This window comes from Myotis lucifugus, unplaced genomic scaffold (genome assembly GCF_000147115.1).
Source record: "Myotis lucifugus unplaced genomic scaffold, Myoluc2.0 scaffold_999, whole genome shotgun sequence".
In the NCBI taxonomy this organism is placed as follows: Eukaryota; Metazoa; Chordata; class Mammalia; order Chiroptera; family Vespertilionidae; genus Myotis; species Myotis lucifugus.
Window position 1 is genome coordinate 28,966 of NW_005872047.1, and position 17,213 is coordinate 46,178.

Genomic DNA, 17,213 nt, shown 5'->3' on the forward strand with positions numbered 1-17,213 from the left:
TCCGGGCGTGTTCCTGCCCCTGCTAACACACGGAGGCCCCTCTCCACGGCCTGTTCCTGCCCCTGCTAACACACGGAGGCCCCTCTCCAGGCCTGTTCCTGCCCCTGCTAACACATGGAGGCCCCTCTCCGGGCCTGTTCCTGCCCCTGCTAACACACGGAGGCCCCTCTCCAGGCCTGTTCCTGCCCCTGCTAACACATGGAGGCCCCTCTCCAGGCGTGTTCCTGCCCCTGCTAACACATGGAGGCCCCCCTCCGGGCGTGTTCCTGCCCCTGCTAACACATGGAGGCCCCTCTCCAGGCGTGTTCCTGCCCCTGCTAACACATGGAGGCCCCCCTCCGGGCCCTGCTACACAGGCAGTGAGGAAGAGAGGGACGGCTGGCAGGAGGCAGCATGTGAGCTGTGAGCTAAAAATAAACACCGGACCAGCCCTGGGGAGGGGAAGGGTAGGGGCATGGGGCTGGGAGGGGTGGAGCCAGGGGAGACCTGGCCGGGCCAGTCTCTGGGGACTGAGGACAGGGTGAGAGGCAGCAGGCAGAATCCCTGTGCCTGGGGGCTAGGACCCAGCTGCGCTCATCTCTCCCCCTCCACCTGCCCCTGCTCCTCCATCCCCTTGTTCATCCATTCACTTGTCGTTCTCTCCCACAGACCCAGGGTGGCCTGGCCCCAGGCGCGTCAGAACGGTGCCCACAGACCATGGCAACACCACGTCCTGCTCCACTGTCCCACCCTCGGCAGCAGGGTCTGCACTCCACACTCCGTGCATGGCTCAGCCCAGCAGGGCCTTGGCTTGCCCCCCGCCCCGCCCTGCCCCCCACATGACAGCAGGGATGAGCCAATCACAGACCCACAGAAGGGGACACGGGCAGTTCTGTCCAGGGCAGCCGAGCAGCCCCCGGGGTCCTGAGCAGGGAGAGTGGGTCGGGGAGGGTCAGAAGCAGCTCCACCAGGGGGCTCCGCACCATCTGAGCCTCCCAGGCGGGGCCCAGGCTTCTCCAGAGCAGGGGGCGTCCTGCTCCCTCCCACCCAGCTCTGCAGCGCTCAGCACCTCTCCCTGGAGCAGGGGCTGCGGAGAGACGGCCCCAGCCCCCATCTCAAATCCTCCTGCAGCTCGGGAGAGCGCCTCTGAGCGCCCCACAAGCAGGCCCAGGGGAGCAGGCCGCCCGGGAAAACACGGACCGAAGGCTGAGGCTTTGACAAGCGAACATCAACACCCACCACCAAGGATCTGAGGAAGGGATGGAGGTGGACACCCCTGGCTGGGCCAGGGCCTGGGCCGCGGGGCACGGCCTGCCCATGGTGAGAAGCCTGCCTTCTCCTGGGGCCCACAGCCCTCCACCCTGTGAGGGGCACAGGCCGAGGGCAGGTGGGACCCCAGGTTCTTCCTCCCTGGGCAGAGGGGGTTGGCATCTGTCACCAGGTCCTGCCATGAGAGCTGGGAGTGGGGGGAGGCAGTTCAGGGCCTCCTGAGCCTGGCAGACCCTGGGACCAGCCTCAGGGCACTCAGCCAGGCAGAGGCAGCAGGCACACCACCCGCACCCACCGCGCCAGTCAGGTCTCTGAGTGGAGGGGCGGCCGGGGCAGGGACAGAAGAGAGGGCAGCCCTCAGGGCATCCGCGGTGGAGGGCGCCCCGCGGCTCAGCCCCAGCTCGCGGGGTCCTTTGCTCCCACTTGCCCGTGCCCCCCCGACCCCGGGTCCCTTACCTCCACCAGGTGTCGGTGTCGGGTTGAAGCCACAGAGGTTGCACACCTGGAGCTTGCAGGCGGTGCAGGTGTTGTAGTTGGCTGGGCCCTTGCTGCCCACGTTGAGCTCGGCTTGGCACAGTGGGCAGGTGGGCCTGTCCTTCGGCATGGCCTTTGGCTTGGCAGCAGCCTTGGGCACTGCCTGCTGTTCTGCTCGGCCATGCTTTGGGCTGGGTGTCCCCCCAGTTCTCGCCGGGGCTCCGGGCCCTGATGCGGCGCCTGCCCTGGCTGCAGGCTCAGCTTTGGCTCCAGCTGCAGGCCCAGGCCCGGGCCCTGAGCCTGGGGGTCTCGGGCCAGCCTCCTTGCTGGCATCACTGAAGACGATCTTGGGTGGCCCCTTGCTGGGGGCGGGCTGGCCCTGGGCGTCGGCCTCAGGCTGCACGGACATGAGGGTGCTCGCCTGGGTCAGCAGCGACGCGCCGAGACCGAAGAGCTTCCCCGTGAGGCCCTCCTGGGCCTGCTCAGCAGCGCCAGGCCCGGGGGGCACCGCGGTGGCACTTCTGCCCGGGGCCTCTCCCGCAGGGGGCCGGGGCTCGGCTGTGGAAGGCTTGACGGGGTGAGGGGGCTGAGGAGACACCTTCCCCCTCTCGGGAGGGGCAGCTGCCTGGGCAGGTCCCGGCACTGTGGTGGCCTTGGCCGTCTCCGCCGGGCGGGGCCCCGGCTGTGGTCCCCCGGGGCCCCGGGGCCTCTCTTGCTCCGGCTTCCCCAGGGGCGGTTTGGCGGGGGCGTGGGCAGGGGACAGCGCGGGCGAGTGCAGCTGCTGCTGGCTCTTGGAGCGCGGCGCCGTGGTCATGTCCATCCCCAGCGCCCTCTGCATCTGGCAGTTCAGACAGAGCCACTCCTGCACCTGCGGAGGAAGCACGTGTCAGCAGGCGGCCCGGGCCGAGGCCACGGCCGTCGAGCAGCTCCCAGCACAGGCAGGGGCGCCAGCCCTGCTCGGGGGGTCCCGGGCTTCCAGGGCGGAGGGCACTACGCTGCCCGCTAGGAGCTGCCAGGCACAGGAAGCAGAGCAGAGGCAGGCACACACTCCCCATCCCACCCCACAGCCACCAACCACTGCCCGCCAGGCCCTCCCGCTCGACAGTCCCCCAACTGCCCACTGGCCGTGTCTCAGACCTGCGTGCACCAGCGCACCCCACATCCCGCCTCACCAGTCACCACTGTCCTCCCGGCTGATGACCTCACAGCCTCCACGGGCCCCCTCTCCCCCAGCCGCTCCCTCCAGCCATCACCCAGCAGCAGCCAGGAGGGAGGGGAGTGGGCCTGGCAGCCGGGGCAGCCGGCATTCAGGGGGACTTGCAGGAAGATGCATAACAGAGCGGGTGCGAGAGGGCGGCCGCGCGTACACAGGCCCTGTCCTGGGGGCGTCCAGCCGAGGAGGCAGGAGGCAAGAGAACTCGAGAGCAAACAGGCGCACAAGGCGAGCGGCCGCCGGGGTGGGCTGGCCCTTTGTCCCCCAGGAGGACAGACGGGTTAAGAAAAGGGATGGTCTGTGCCTCCAGAACCAACAAGACACGTGTTGCTATTCACGCGACAGACGTGCAGTTTCTACCTGTCACCAACCCCTCCCTCCGTCGAGTGGGCATGTGACTCTCGTTGACCAATCAGTGGTTTAGATGGTGGTGCAAGGATGAGCATGTGACCTTGGCAACAGGGCCAGGGGGAGCCGAGCCCTGTCACGTGTGAAGGAGCAAGCGGGTCTTTTTCTTCGCCTCCTGGAAGGTCAGGAGCCTCCTTCCCAGGACGCGGGGGGACACGGGGGGACGACAGTCCGAAGTGAGCAAGACAGAGGTGCAGATCTGGCTCCTTCTCTCTGGACTCAGCTGTCTTGACTCTGCCCTTGGACTTCCAGTCACACGAGCCAATAATATTTTTCCCTCTAAGAGCTCCACACAGAAGCCTGAGCATATTCTCATGGGCTCCGCCCCTTCTGGTGCCGCCCCCACGCGCCCCTGGGCCCTTTCCGCCGCGTGTGCTCTGAGCTTGCTTTGCACTCACCCTCCCTCTGCCCCAGGTCTCAGACCCAGAGGGTCCCCATCAGAACCCGCTCTGGGCGCTCAGTGTAAACCCCCGCAGCCGGGTCTAGTCACGGCTTTGCTGTCTCCACGCGTGGGGTGGGGCTTCCTGGGAAGAGGGGTCTGAGTGGTGAGGCTTCTCAGGGCGACCTCCCTGGGGTCTGAAGGGGGCTGCACAGGGGTGGCAGGTGCTAAGGCTCCAGCACTCACCCCAGAGCCTTCCCTCCCGGCCCGTCAGCCAGGCTGTGAACAGGCGCCTCACCTAAATGGAAGCTCCAGGGAAGGCTGGCGGCCCGGGACTCGCGCCCAGAGCCTGACCACACCCTCCCCGTGCCCAGGTCAGGCCCAGGCAGACACCCGCACGCAGGGCCTCCCAGGGAGGACACTGGCTGGGGGGCTCTCTGAACCCACAAACGCCCTTCTGCCTCCCCCAGATCGCCAGGAGCTTGCTGGCCTCTCCCTCCATTCTCAGAGGATGGAGCTCTCTGCTGGGTCTACAGGCCGGGCCTGCAGCAGACTCCCCGGCCCCGGGACCAGCAGTGGCGAGTCTTCCTCAACTCCACAGTGCCCGCAGCTCCTTGGCACCCCCAAGCCGCCGCCCACCAGATGGGAGGGACCAGAAACCTCCTGGAGGTCTGCTGTCCGTGAACCAGGCCTGGCACATGGCCAGGAGGTGGGCAGCCGCCAGCCAAGCCTCAGGGCTTCAGAGCCAGAGGCAGAGCAGGGACCCCAGGACTGGCCTTGCCAGCAGGAGGCCAGGCGGCCACCTCAGCCCTGGTGGCCTCCATGGACCCCCAGGCACCACCGCCCAGCAGGGGCCTGGCAGCCACAGGACCAGAGGCTCGGGTGGTGTGCAGGCCAAGAGGTAGCTTTGGGGGGGGCTACAGGAAAGCAGCTCCTGTAGGGAGCGTCCCCAGGGAGCCACGGCCCGCGCTGCCAAGGGCCTGCCGGTCGGAAGGGCAGAGCCTGTGGGCTCGGGGGCTCCGAGGGCCTTTCTCAGCTGCTTTGCTCAACGGGCAGGAGGAGAGCTAAGGCGGCACTGCCCACCCGAGGCCTGGCGACCAGGCCGGGCTCTGTGAGTGCCACGGCGAGTGAGCGGCCGGTGGTGATCTGTCTGCAGTGCCTCCTGCCGCGCTCCGCTGGCTCTGGGCAGGAGGGGGCGTGGGGCAGAGCTTAGGCGGCTTCTAATCTTCCCCACAGGCACCCGTGACGTGACGCTGAAGCTGGCCACCCCGCACCTTAACCGCAGAGGGTGGGGCCCCGGAGGAGGCTGCCCAGGTACCTGCTTCTACTCCGGGGCGGTGCCTCCTCCCTGCCACCCCACGGCTGCCAGGAGCTCTGGGCCCCCAGCAGTCACAGGCTCTCTTTCTGGTGGGTGAGGCTCCCCACCGCGCCGCGGGCAAGGAGGGGGTTGCAGGCGTCATGGGCCTGCCTTCCTGCGTCAGCAGTGCCGCCCGCCCGCCCGCCTGGAGGCCCGCCTCCCTGGAGAGCAGAGTTCAGAGTGGCGGACCCTGGGCACTGGCGGGGGCCTGATGCTGCAGTCATGCTTTTTTCTATTTTGGTGCCGGTTGAAGCACCAAGAAACAGCTTACAAATGAGCCCTCCCTGCTGGTGCCCAACCCAGAGGTTCCGGGAGGGCCCGCCAGCCAGCGTGACTCCATGTTCGTCCGGGCTGAGTCACTAGCCAGGCCCCGATAGGAGGTACGCACCCCACTGTGGCCCCGGGACAAGGGCAGGCAGAGGAGGGGCCGGGTCCCTCCAGCATCCGGTTTTCCTAAATCCCCACAATCTGCTTCGCCTGTCAACTGCCTGGCCTCGGGCTCAGGGGCCGGCACACAGAGCCCTACAGTGCAGGGCTCCCCATCCAGGCTGGCTCGGCCGGGCATGGCCCAGGGGGCGCCTGTGCCAATCTCATCAGGTCAAGCCCCCGAGGGAGGCCCTGGAAACCTGCCCGGCGTCCGAGACTGGCCATGGATCCGGCCTCCCTGGACCTGGCTTGCCCCCAGGCCCCCAAATGGACCACGAACTCCCGCAGGCCTCCCGCCTCCACCCGCTCCCGTCCAGCTCAGTCTAAGGTGCAGCCGAGCTTCCCTCCTGTGGAAGCCCCAGGAGTCTTGCCACCGCCTCGCACCAGGCGCCCGGCCTCCTCCCGGCCTCCGCAGCCCTGGCGCCGGGAGGGCCCTGCGCTGGCTGGGTGGTTCCTGGTCAAGGTGGCCTCTCCCACTGGCCGCTGGCTCCAGGGCTGAGCGGCACGTCGGCTTCCGTTCCACCCGATTCTCCAGAATCAAGGGCCGTGCCCAGCTCCTGGGAAGGACTCGAAAGGCACCCACAGAAGGAGGAAAGGCTGAAGAAGCTGAGGGCCACCCTCTGGGAGGGACCCAGGCGGCCTGCCCGGGCCAAAGGTGGAGCGAAGCAGATCCTAGAAACAGCCAGTTCCGCTTTCCTCGCGCCGCTCCTGCCTCTGCTTTTCTCTATCGGTCCCGCTGCCCCCTCCCCTCTTGGTCCCGCTTTATCTATTTCTCTCTTTTGCTGCCATGTTCATGCTGCCAGGCTGGCTGCCCACACTGGCCAGAGGGAGAAAGGCCTCGCCCGCCAAGGGCCTGCCCCTGGGGACCCGCTTCCGTTTGGGCTGGAGGTGGGGGGAGGACACCTTTGCCTCTCCTCTCACACCTGCCCGCGCTCCTCCCGGCCTGGGCCTGGGCGGCAGTGTGGCCAGGAGGGAGCCGGGACGGGGGCGAGGCTGGAGGCTGCTGGGAAGGGTTTGCTGCTCCCAGCACCGCCCCCGGCCATCTGGTGCCCAGCCCGGCTGGCCAGGAAGGAGTGGGATGCAGGCAGAGGAGGAGGACCTTAGCCATTGCGCACTCCCTCCCTTCTCACACCGCCCACCCTGGGGAAGCAGCCGGCCAGACTTGCAATGGGGGATGGTGGGAGCACAGTGGACGAAACATGCTTGGCTTGGTCTCGGCAAAGTCTAGACTTTGGAATAGGCCAGGAAAGGCCATGTTCACTTCTCCATCATTTTCTTCAAGGGGCTTATAAGCAACTTTGACCAGAGAAAGGGCGATGGGCAGGGAGGAGCCCAGCCAGGAGGTGCTGCTGGGCTGCACTGAGGTGGGTGGGGGGAGTGGGGAGGGGAGGCGGGGCCTCTGGGAGGGCTGGCCGGGGCTATGCCTGCCGTAGGCCACTCCCCTGTTCTCCAGCCCATATCACTCCATCCATTGCTCACCCCAACTCTGCCTTCCTGCCCTCCACCCACCACCGGGCATGAAGGGCTCCACCTCCGGCCGCGCAGCAGGCAGCCTCGCGGGATGGTCTTGGCGGAGGTGAGACGTGTTCGGACCCACGGGGAGCCCGCCAGCTTTCCCGGGTTTCCCGGGTTTCGAGCAGTGTGTTATTACCCTGAGCCCGGAGGAGATGACCTCCACCAGGAAGAGGGCCGAGGGCCCTGCTTGCTGAGCCGTCAGCCTGAGCCAAAGCGGACTGTGGTGGGAAATGGCCAGGGCCCGGGCGGACGGAGACCTGCCACTAGCTCTGGGCCCTGCTCTCTCGCTCCAGGTGCCACAGGTAGGCCGGCTCCCAGACCTGCTGCTCCTCTGTGGGCAGGGTGCTCTGAGCGCCTCCCGACCTCCCTGCGTCCCCGTGGGGTCCAGGCGTGTGGACTCCCAGCAGCATGCGTGGAGGGCACCTTCCTGTGAGGGCGTCACAGCCTGGGGAGCTGGCCACCAGTGCCCGTGAGTGGAGCTCCCCTTGGCAGCCCCAGCGCTGACCAGGGCAGCGTGGTCCACGCGCAGGAAGGCAGTGCTCGCAGACCAGAGACGGCTCTGCCAACAGGGCAGCCGTGCCTTTGTGTGTCCCGGCTCCAGACCTGCCTGCTGTCCCTGGGGACCCAGCGAAAGTGAAGGACCTGACAGATGGCAGGAGACAGAAAAGCCGCGGCACTGAGTCTGCGGACCGGGCCGGTGGTGCCCGCCCCCCTCCGTCCCGCTCACCGGTCCTCACGGAGCCTTCGGCACAGCGGCTCCCACACTCCCTGGCCGGCCAGTGACTCACCCGTGACACTGACCAGGGCCCATCCCCACGTCGCCTGTGCAGAGGTCCAAGAGCTGCTTCACGAGCTCGGCGAGGCCACGAGGCCTCCAGGTGACTGTGTGGCCCGTCCCTCTCGGGGGAGCTGAGAGGCAATGCCTCCTGCTGCCGTGACCTCCAGGCTGCCAGGCCCTCGGCCCGGCTCACCTCCCGCACAGCAGTGCCAGGCACCTCCGCCCGGACGGGTCCCGAGAGCGTCGCATCAGAGGTGCCCAGGCGATGGGGTCTGGGCGGGGGGGGGGGGGGGGGGGCTACCAGCAAACCCTGCCGACTGGTCCTCGCTGCGTGGAAGTGTGACCGGGCGTGAGCGGCTCTCCACCAAGGAACAGGCCCCTCCAGACTCAAGAGTTAGGCCCCCAGCCCCTTGGGACGGTGTGCCCCAGGCCCCTGCTCCTTGGCAGGAGGAGCCCGGCAGGAAGGGCACCCACCAGGCGAGAGCCTGGCGGACAGGCCAGCATTTCCCATGCCGGCGGCCAGGGAACAGCAGCCCTGACACCCGTGGCAGCGAGTCTGCGCACAGCCCTGCCCAGGCGCGCCACGGCCTCGTGCGCCCGGCCGAGACCCTCAGGGCTAGAGCCGTGGCCTTGTCCAGCCCCGCCCGCTCTTCTCCAGACCGCGTCAGGGCGAGTGCAGGCCCCTCCTGGCCCTGAGCCTCGGCTTCCTCCCAGCAGCGGGGCAGATGGACCGGCTGCTCCCCAGGCACACGCAGAGGCGGCCTGCGCCCACGAGCCGGGCGTGGAGGAGCCCACGTGTGGTGAGGGCCGGGATGCCACCAGGAGAGCGGTGCCACGTGCGGGCTCCCCGGGATCGCTGCCCACCCACCCGAAGCCCTTTGGTCCTGCAGCTGAGCGAGCATCTGAGGAAGGGAACCCAGAGGCCAGGCCGGCACAGGGGACGCCAGGGCGGCAGCTCATCCCTGCCCACGAGGACAGGTGGCCTGCTTCCCCCCGGGAGAAGGCACAGGTGAGCGGCCTGGGCCTCAGCCACACTGTCCTCGGCTCAAGGCAAACACTTCCCTACCATCGGGGCAGGGACGGGCTGTCTCTGATCCCAGATGTACCATCACGCGTGCGCCGCCTCCTCAGGAAGCCCCCGCACTCCAGGAATGACTCCAAGCGCTGAGTCACCCACCGCAGCTCCTTCCTGCAAGCTCACACTTACCTCTCGCAAACCACGCGTCCCACACCCACGGCACCTCGTGTCACAAATAGACCCGACCTGTGAACACATATTCCCACTTCCCCCACCGTGTGGTCCCCCGGCTCCCGCTGCTGATTCCAGAGGGGCCATGCCTGTGTCTGCCGTCAGCACCCGCTCCATCCCGACTGCCCGGAGCAGAGCGAGGAGGCACGGCCGGCTCAGCGAGAGCACGTGAGCAGCAGCCTCCAGGTCGCCAGGGAGCCTCCGGGGTGGCTGAGCACCCCCGGGGGCGGGGGGAGCTGTAGGCACAGGGCCTCTGGGGCAGAAGGAAGGCCAAGCTCAGGGAAATGGCCCCCAAGTGGCCTCCGGTGAGCGTGGGCACCGTCTCCCATGTGAACGCTTGGCCCTGGCTGACCAACAAGTGGAGCGCAGAAGGGGAGCCCCAGACGCAGGGCAGTGTCCTGCCTCCCACACCTCGCTCTCCCTCGGCCCGTGTCAGGGAGAGGCTGGCCTCGGCCTCCTCAATGAGTCCCATGGGGAAAGGTGTCCACGAGATGCCTGGTCCTCGCAACGCCATTTTTCCAGGTCAAACTCGGACCAGGTGAGAAGCGCCTCGGCTCTGGGGCCGCCCACGCCTCCAGGAGGTGGGACCCACAGGACCTGGGCCAGGCCTTGGTCTCCGCTGCCACATCTGGAGCCAGAATACAAGCCCAGGAAGACACAGAGGCCGGTGGCCAAGGGACATGAGAGGGAGAGAGAGCTGGTGACAGAGGGGAAGGGAGCGGGAGGGGGCGGCGGTGCTCACCTGGGTCAGGTGGGGGTTGGGGTTGAACCCGCACTGGTTGCAGACCTTGCTGTGACACTGGGTGCAGGTGTTGAAGTTTGGCTGGCTGGGGGTCGACGTGAGGTCCGAGGTCTTACATATGGGACACAGCGTGCTGCTGGGAAGGGGGGCGATCTGGGGGACGGAGTAAGGGGACGTGGGGGTGCTGCCTCTGTCTGGTGACACGGAGGGGGACCGCCCTGATCTCTGCGTCCTGCTGTCCACCTGCAGCGTCCGGCGGGGGCCCCCAGCCTCCTGGCCGGCCGGGCCCTGGGCCCCTGTCTCCCGGGCGCCCTCATGGCCGGGAACAGCCCCAGGAGCCTGCTTCGGGGTCGGCGAAGCTGCCCGCTGGCTGCCCAGGGGCTCCTTGGGGTCCAGTCTCCTGGAGACGCTGAAATGACATGGAAAAGGACTACGTTAGGGACACGTCACAGAGAAGCAGCCTGCGCGGCTCTCCCACGCCCACCGCCACCCTCCTCGTGCTGCCCAGCACAGGACCCGCCACCACGGCGAGTGCTCCGCTGGGTGCGTACTCAGGCCTGACCAGCGTCTCCCAGTGAGCGCTCAGTACCAGGCCCTCCGGTCGGACCAAGAGCGTCCCTCTCACTCCTGAAGAAGCGCAGGTTCTCGCTCAGGAAGTGTGGGCTGGGTCTGCATCCGGAAGAGTCCTAAGGTGAGGCCTGTTACAGTCTGCAGACCACATGGAGCACCAGGCTCCAAACCACACAGGAAGCGCCCAGGGCCATCCTAAACGGCCTGACTCTCGGGCGGAACCACAGACAGTTACCTGGAGGGTGTGGAGGCAGGACGGTGACCTTAGTACCTGTCCCCCCAGGTGTCTCCAGGCTACAGCTCAAGTCCGGACGGCTGCTCGGGCAGGTCCGTGACATCACGGGGCCTCTTCAGAGGCTGAGCTGACAGCTGGAGGTGGGGCACCCACTACCTGCCGAATGCCATCACCGGCGGAGAAAGGCCTTCCTGGCAGCGCCCCCGCAGGCCTGGAGCCAGGCCAATCCCATCCAGATGGGGGACTTGTTACTGTTCTGCTAGAGCGAGGCCGGGTGGGGTTGGAGTTCTAGCATCAGCCCCAGAGGAACCACAGAGGAAGTCCGCCGGGCCCGGCCCCACCCCGAGCCAGCAATGAGGTGACGCAATGAGGCAGAAGCCAACCGTCAGCTACACCCAGCTCCCTTCCCTACCTTCTCCTTCGACCCGACTGAGGTTCATTTCTGCCAGTTTTTCTTTTCCAATTTGACAGACGCTGAGCACAAGGAGCCAAAGGCAATGCTTTCTCCGGCCCGGAGCCCATGCTGGCTTCAGCCTGTGCTCACCTGGGTGGCGCCTGGCACCCGGAGGCAGGGCAGCCTGGCCAGGAGCCACGGCAGAGGCCGGGCCACCGCTGCCCACGGAGCGGCCTGGCCTGCCCTTCTGCCCCAGAGCCCAGCCCTGCAGGGCCTGCCTGACAGGAAGAGACTCTATGTTTGCTGCCTCTATATGAAGGCCATCGCTTGCCAACGAGACCCAGGAGCCAACTGGTAGGCATCTCAGGACAAGCCACTCGGAGGCGAGAGGCCGGGAGCCCCCGGAGGCCCACGCCAGGCACTGCAGCTCTTCCTCTCTCCTAGGGAACTGCTGGCGACAGACACACCCTCGGTCCAAAACAGACTCTTCCCCCCAAAGAAATTCTATTACATGTCCACCCAACGCTTCTTTCATCAGCCAAGAGCAGCACACAGCCCCCCTCAGTCTCACAGGCCTGCACTTCCCCTTCAGTAGGACAGGCAGCCCGGGCCGGCCAGCCCCGCTGGGCCATCTCTGCCACCGGCTGTGAGGACCACCAGGCGGTGCTGCGGCACCTCTGGCCCACGCGCAGGGCCTGGCCCTCGGGCCTCCAGGTGGACTAGTTTCTAGGCATCGTTAGGAAACACTCCCACTTGGCTAGACCCACAGTTTCCTTGTTGACGATGGCTACTTGGGCTGCGATGTGAAAGCAGCCCCTGAAAGCCACCCAGAGGCTACGAGAGCCCTGGCACCATGGGAAGGACTGCAGCCCCTCCCGGCGTGCGAGGTCCCTGGTTTCTTCGGAGAAATTTCGCCATTTCTGCTGTATCCGTGTTGCCGGATGTGTGAAAGGTGTTTTTATGATCCTCACCCGGAAGTGAGGGAAGGACAGAGAGGGCGAGCCCAGAAGCCTGGTACTCGACCCTCCCCTGCAGGGAGTCCTCTCCGACCTCTGCCCGCACCCAGCCTGCCACACAGAATCTCTGTGGATGACAGAGGCAGCAATGGCAGCCAGGCCCGCACCACGAGCCCCGCCGTGTGCCAAGCAGCTGTTTCACATTAACTCCTTCAATCCAGGGGGCAGGACCACTCTGACCGTTTTACAGACAAGGAAACAGCCACACAAAGAAGTTAAGTGACTCGGAAAGCCTTTGGGACTTGCAAGGGGTGAGCTGGGCTCCTGCTCTGGGGACCGCAGGGAGGCTGTGGAGGGTGGGAGCACTGCAGGGGGCCTCGCTGGACACTGTTCTGAAGAGCTGTCCAGTGCACACCCCCCAGGAAGAGCGAGCTCTCTGACACCAGGCCTGGCGCTGAGTGGGCACGCCGTAAGCAGAGCAAGGTCAACGGAAGACGTGTGAGCAGCGCAGTGAGCTCACGAGAGGGGCAGACATGGGGTTGAGTGATGACCTCCTCACCTGGAGTCTGCCCCGCAGCACCGATCCCCACTGAGGAAACTGGAGGCGCGCCACTCGCCTGGGCATTCAGTCGTTCGCGAGCCCTCCCTGACCCGGCTGCTGTCCGGCCCAGCGACAGGGGTGGATGGTATGAATGGGTCACGTCTCTTCCCATGGCAGGTGGGTCCTCACAGGTGTTCACGGTATTGTTGCCCTTACCTCTTGCACATATTTATAAGTATTCTTTTATTCTTTGTAAACACCTACTCAATGCTGAATGAAAATGAACTTTAAAAGCAAGTCAGACAGGCTCCAGTCCTCTGGGAGCCCCAGCCTAGAGTGGAGACAGATGTGCAAACAAATCACTGCGAGACGGGACTCCTGGGAGGGCCGGAGCCCGAGAAGGCTTTGCGGACAAGGCGACAGCTAAGCCAGGGCTAAAGCAGGGGTCCTCAAACTACGGCCCGCGGGCCACATGCAAATACAAATATTGTATTTGTTCCCATTTTGTTTTTTTACTTCAAAATAAGATATGTGCAGTGTGCATAGGAATTTGTTCATAGTTTTTTTTTAAACTATAGTCCGGCCCTCCAACAGTCTGAGGGACAGTGAACTGGCCCCCTGTTTAAAAAGTTTGAGGACCCCTGGCTTAAAGGAGGGGCTGCACACTCAGGCCCGAGGCCGGGCAGGGCAGCAGGGCAGGTGCAGTCAGCGCGGTTTCAGCACCTCGAACAGCTCCTGGCACCGGCGAGCACTTAGCACCTGGACCGAGTGGCAGGGCCAGGAGGACAGGCTCCAACAAGGCCACGCCGGTTCTGTGTAAGGAAGCGGTGGAGCCGGGGGGACAGTGAGGAGAAGGCGACAGCCCCAGAGGCAGCCCCTGGGGTGAGAGGGAGGGCGGGCTCAGCACAGGGCATTCGGGCTTGAGTCCGAGGGGGAGTGGTCCTTCCGATGCGATGGGGGGTCCAAGGGGTGAAGCCAGTTGGTGGGTGGAGAATGGGGAGTGAAATGGCAGGTTCGGGTTTGGTTCTGTTGAGTTAGTGGTGGGGGGCGTCCCAGAGACATCAGGAAATGGAGCAGAGGTTGGGTCCGATTCAGAAAAATGTAGCTGTTTTAACTGGGCGAGTTAAGAGTTCACAGGATAGAGGACCACAAAGGGCCGATCCAGGAGCACGGACATGTGCGGGAGCAGGAGCAATGCCAGAAACAGAGAAGCCAGAGGAAGGAGCATGCAAACACACACACACACACACACACACACACACACGTGTGCACACACGGGCGCGCGCGTGCACACAGTTAGAACAGTTCCAGGAGCAGGAGCAGTCGGGGCTGTGAGTGCCTGAGGCTGAGAAGCCCGAGGAGCGTGGAGGAAAGGCTACACCACGACAGAAGGGCCCACTGTTCCAGGAGCCCCAGGAGGTCTGTCTGGGACACAGCCCCGGACACAAGGCCCCAGGGGGCCAGGTGGTTGCAGTGACCCAGGAGGCAAGAGGTGTGCCCCCAGGAGACCCTCCTCACAAAGGTCTCCACTGGGCAGAGAAGTGGGGGGGGGCTGGGGGAGGGAGGACAGGAAAGGAGGTGTCCACAGGCAGGGCCCTGCCCCCCCCAGCGAAGACCTGGTTCTCGGGTACAGACCCTCAGCAGGAGGCCCCTTGAGGCCCATGCTCCTCCCTGCAGCCTCGGGTTCCCTACTCCCTGAGGGGCTGGGACAGGACAGTGAGGGGAGAGGGCACTGCCATAGGGCAGAGAAGACACGGGCCGAGCACTGGAGGGCGGAGAAGGAAGGAGAGGGCGGCGATGCGAAGGAGCAGCCGGGAGCCGAGCAGGGGCGGCTCAGTGCCGTGTCCAGGCCCAGATGTTTCCTGAAGATGGACAGGAAGGTAGAGGGTGTGAAAACGGCTGGATTTCGACCAGCATTTAAGGCTGCTGACTGGTGAGAAGCAGGTCTTAAGGCTGTTTACGGGGCGGGAAGGAGGCCCGCCACAGAGGGTGCTGGGAGGGCGCGCCTGTCCCGCAGCAGACGAGCCACCAGGACCAACAGCCCGACTGCGCTGATCAGAAGCCTCAGGGAGGGCACGGCCAACAGCCCTGAAGACGCTTGGGCACCAGTGGCATCCACAGGCCAGGGCCCGGGCAACGCGAGGTCGGTCGGTGAACCACGGGAGGACGGCTGGGGCTGGAGCGACTGGGAGAGCGGGCGGCGGGGAGCAGAGGGAAGCCAGGCTGGTCCACGGGCCCAGTGGGGGGTTGAAGATAAACGTTCGCCCACCCAGTGGCTGGGAGAGAGCTCGGGAAGCTGTTTTCTAAGGCGGAGCAGCCGGAAGCGCCCGCGGCTCACACAGGCTTAATGAATGCACGGCTGACCTTTCTGCGATAGGCACTGCTCCTCTGAGACCCACCAGGAGGGACACGTGGTGCCTGTTTTCAGGAGAGGCAGAGGCTGCCGAACGGGGAGCAGGCAGCCGGCTGGGTGCTGGAGAAACGCTCTCAGGAAGGGATGCGAGAATTCACAAAGTCCGAGTTTGGGGAAAAGTCAGTTTTCACACAAGAAAGCATCTCTTGACTCGCCCAGCTTTCAGGCCAGCAGCCTCCTGCTCTGCGGCCATGGGTCCCTGTCCATCAGACATGTCTGCGTATGCTCGGCCTGTGCACACTTACCCCCGAGTCTGTGCACGGCCAGTGCTGATGGAACACACCTCCCAAGAGGGAGGATGAAAGGGCGAGAGGAGAGAGCTGTGAACTGCATCTCCGCGTTTCTTCCCTGGCCCCGCTGCCTATCTCCCTCCCTCTCCTCCTCACGTGTGCACCCCGGTTTGGGGGCCACTGCAGAGAAAATGCTTACTCCCCCGTCTTTAAAGGAGCCGCCATCGCTGCTCGGACCAGAGTCCCTCCTGCCCCAGCCCTGCCCTCTTAGAGACACGGAGTCGGTGTCAGGGAGCCTGGGCCAGGGGCTGCCCTCCCCATCTCTCCTGACCACCCAGGAACAGCGAGAACTGGCCCTGCTCACAGCCACGCGCAGGGTGAGCGGCTCTGAGACGCAGCGCAGCACCCAGAGAGGCCGTCCTCAGCCTCTGAGACGCTCTTTTTCCCTCCCCCCCTTCCCTCTCCCCCGGCACTGTTACCATTACCTTCCTCACTCCCAGGTTCCAAATTTCAGAGAAGAAGAGGGGGGGGGGAAGAGAGAGATATCAATGATGAGAGAGAATCATTGACTGGCTGCCTCCTGCACACCCCACACTGGGGATGAAGCCCTGACTGGGAATTGAACCGTGACCTTCTGGTTCATAGGTCAACGCTCAGGCACTGGCCGGGCTCTGAGATGCTCTCTGGAAGCCAGGGGTCGCCCCCGGGTTGGGGGGAAGATGCACACCCACGGGCCACGCTATAAGCAGAGCTCCCCACGAGGCTGGCGTCCTCCCTCCTGGTTCCCCGGCCCCTTGAAGCTGCTGCCCACCAGGAGGGTGAGACCCCAAGACCCACAGACCCTAGAGAACTGGGTCCCCCTGGGCACAGGCAGCGGCCACGCCCCGCCAGCGTGGTGGAGCCCCGGCAGGTGCGCAGGTGCACTCGTCATACAGTCCGCACACCCCGAGCAGGCAAACCCACGGGAGAAACCAGTGCTGCCCAGATACCCACCACCTCCCTTCCTCCTTCCCACTTAGAAACCAGCCGCTGACTTCCTGTGGACAAGCCAGCGTCAGCGGGTCCCGGGCCAGGTGCCTGGGGCAGGGGATCATGTGCCTGGGTGAGCTCTGGCTGCTTTGCGTTGCCGAGGGAAGTGTCTGGGCTGAGACCGAGGGGGGCCAGGAAGGCAGACAGCGTGGCAGGAGAGCGTGGCAGGAGCAAGAGTTGCCGCCATCAAACACAGGCCAGGGGCAGCTGCCAGGGTAAGAGGAGGGGCCCCAGGAGGCGGGGAGGAGGCCGGGAGGAGGCCACAGCCGCAGGAAAGCGAGCCTGGGCCTCGTTCCTGCCCGGAGGCCCACGTGGGCCCTGGGTTGAGCGCATCTCTTGGGACAGTGGGATTTGGCTTTGGTTCCCTTTAGGCCCAGCCCGTCTCCAGAATCCAGAACAGGATGGAAACTAGGGCAACTGTCCTCTACCCCCACTAACTGACCGTGGCTGCCCGGAGGGCGGGGTTTGCGAAGGATCCGTGGGGAAGGTGTCACCATCGATCGGTAAGGTCTGCCATGGACGCATCTGTGACGGAGACCTGCCCAGTGACAGCTAGCTTCCTGGAGCGTCTTACTCAGACCGGGCCAGGCCCACTCAGGCGCACTCGTCCCCACGGGAAAGAGCTCAGAGGACACGTGTGGCTGACCCCGGACCTTCGCTCGGCCGTCTCCTCCCTCCGGCGGCTTTCCCGGAGGCCTGCGAGCTGTGTGGGCACCGGCCAGCTGAGCATCATCGCCCGAGCTCAGCGTAACTCTGAGGGCTGCACGTCTCCACGCAGAGCTGTGACAGGCAGCGCAGGCCATGACTCCGAGGGCCCGTGGCCTCAGGTGCCGCCCTGGTCTACGGCTCTGTGCAGGGGACTAGCCCTTCGCCCGCTTCTCCACGCGTGTCTGATGGAGTTCATCTACCACAGAGGCTTTTACTCACTCACTCACTTCAAAAGAGCTCGTAGGAACCACGTTCTCTCGTTCTCACGAGTCTGAACACCTTTGCGGTCGTTAGACTTGAACAGCTCGTCTGGACATAAAACCCTAGGTTCACGCTTCCTTCCCCTGA

General features: G+C 65.5%; 2 protein-coding genes across 2 annotated transcripts in view; one reads left to right on the forward strand and one right to left on the reverse strand.

Moving 5' to 3' along the window:
• The window catches only part of BSN (bassoon presynaptic cytomatrix protein), a 35,842-nt gene extending 18,952 nt beyond the window's left edge, over window positions 1–16,890 (reverse strand). The window contains 4 exon segments of the mRNA XM_023747823.1: window positions 1,705–1,716; window positions 1,718–2,590; window positions 9,790–10,219; window positions 16,811–16,890. Of these exon segments, the coding sequence (XP_023603591.1) occupies window positions 1,705–1,716; window positions 1,718–2,590; window positions 9,790–10,219; window positions 16,811–16,890 (1,395 nt within the window).
• LOC111824168 (translation initiation factor IF-2-like) lies at window positions 7,879–9,162 on the forward strand. Its single transcript, XM_023747824.1, has 2 exons — window positions 7,879–8,052; window positions 8,516–9,162. The coding sequence occupies exons 1-2, from the start codon at window positions 7,940–7,942 to the stop codon at window positions 8,964–8,966; spliced, it is 564 nt and encodes a 187-aa protein (XP_023603592.1). The 5' UTR covers window positions 7,879–7,939; the 3' UTR covers window positions 8,967–9,162.
• Window positions 16,891–17,213: the final 323 nt, after the last annotated feature.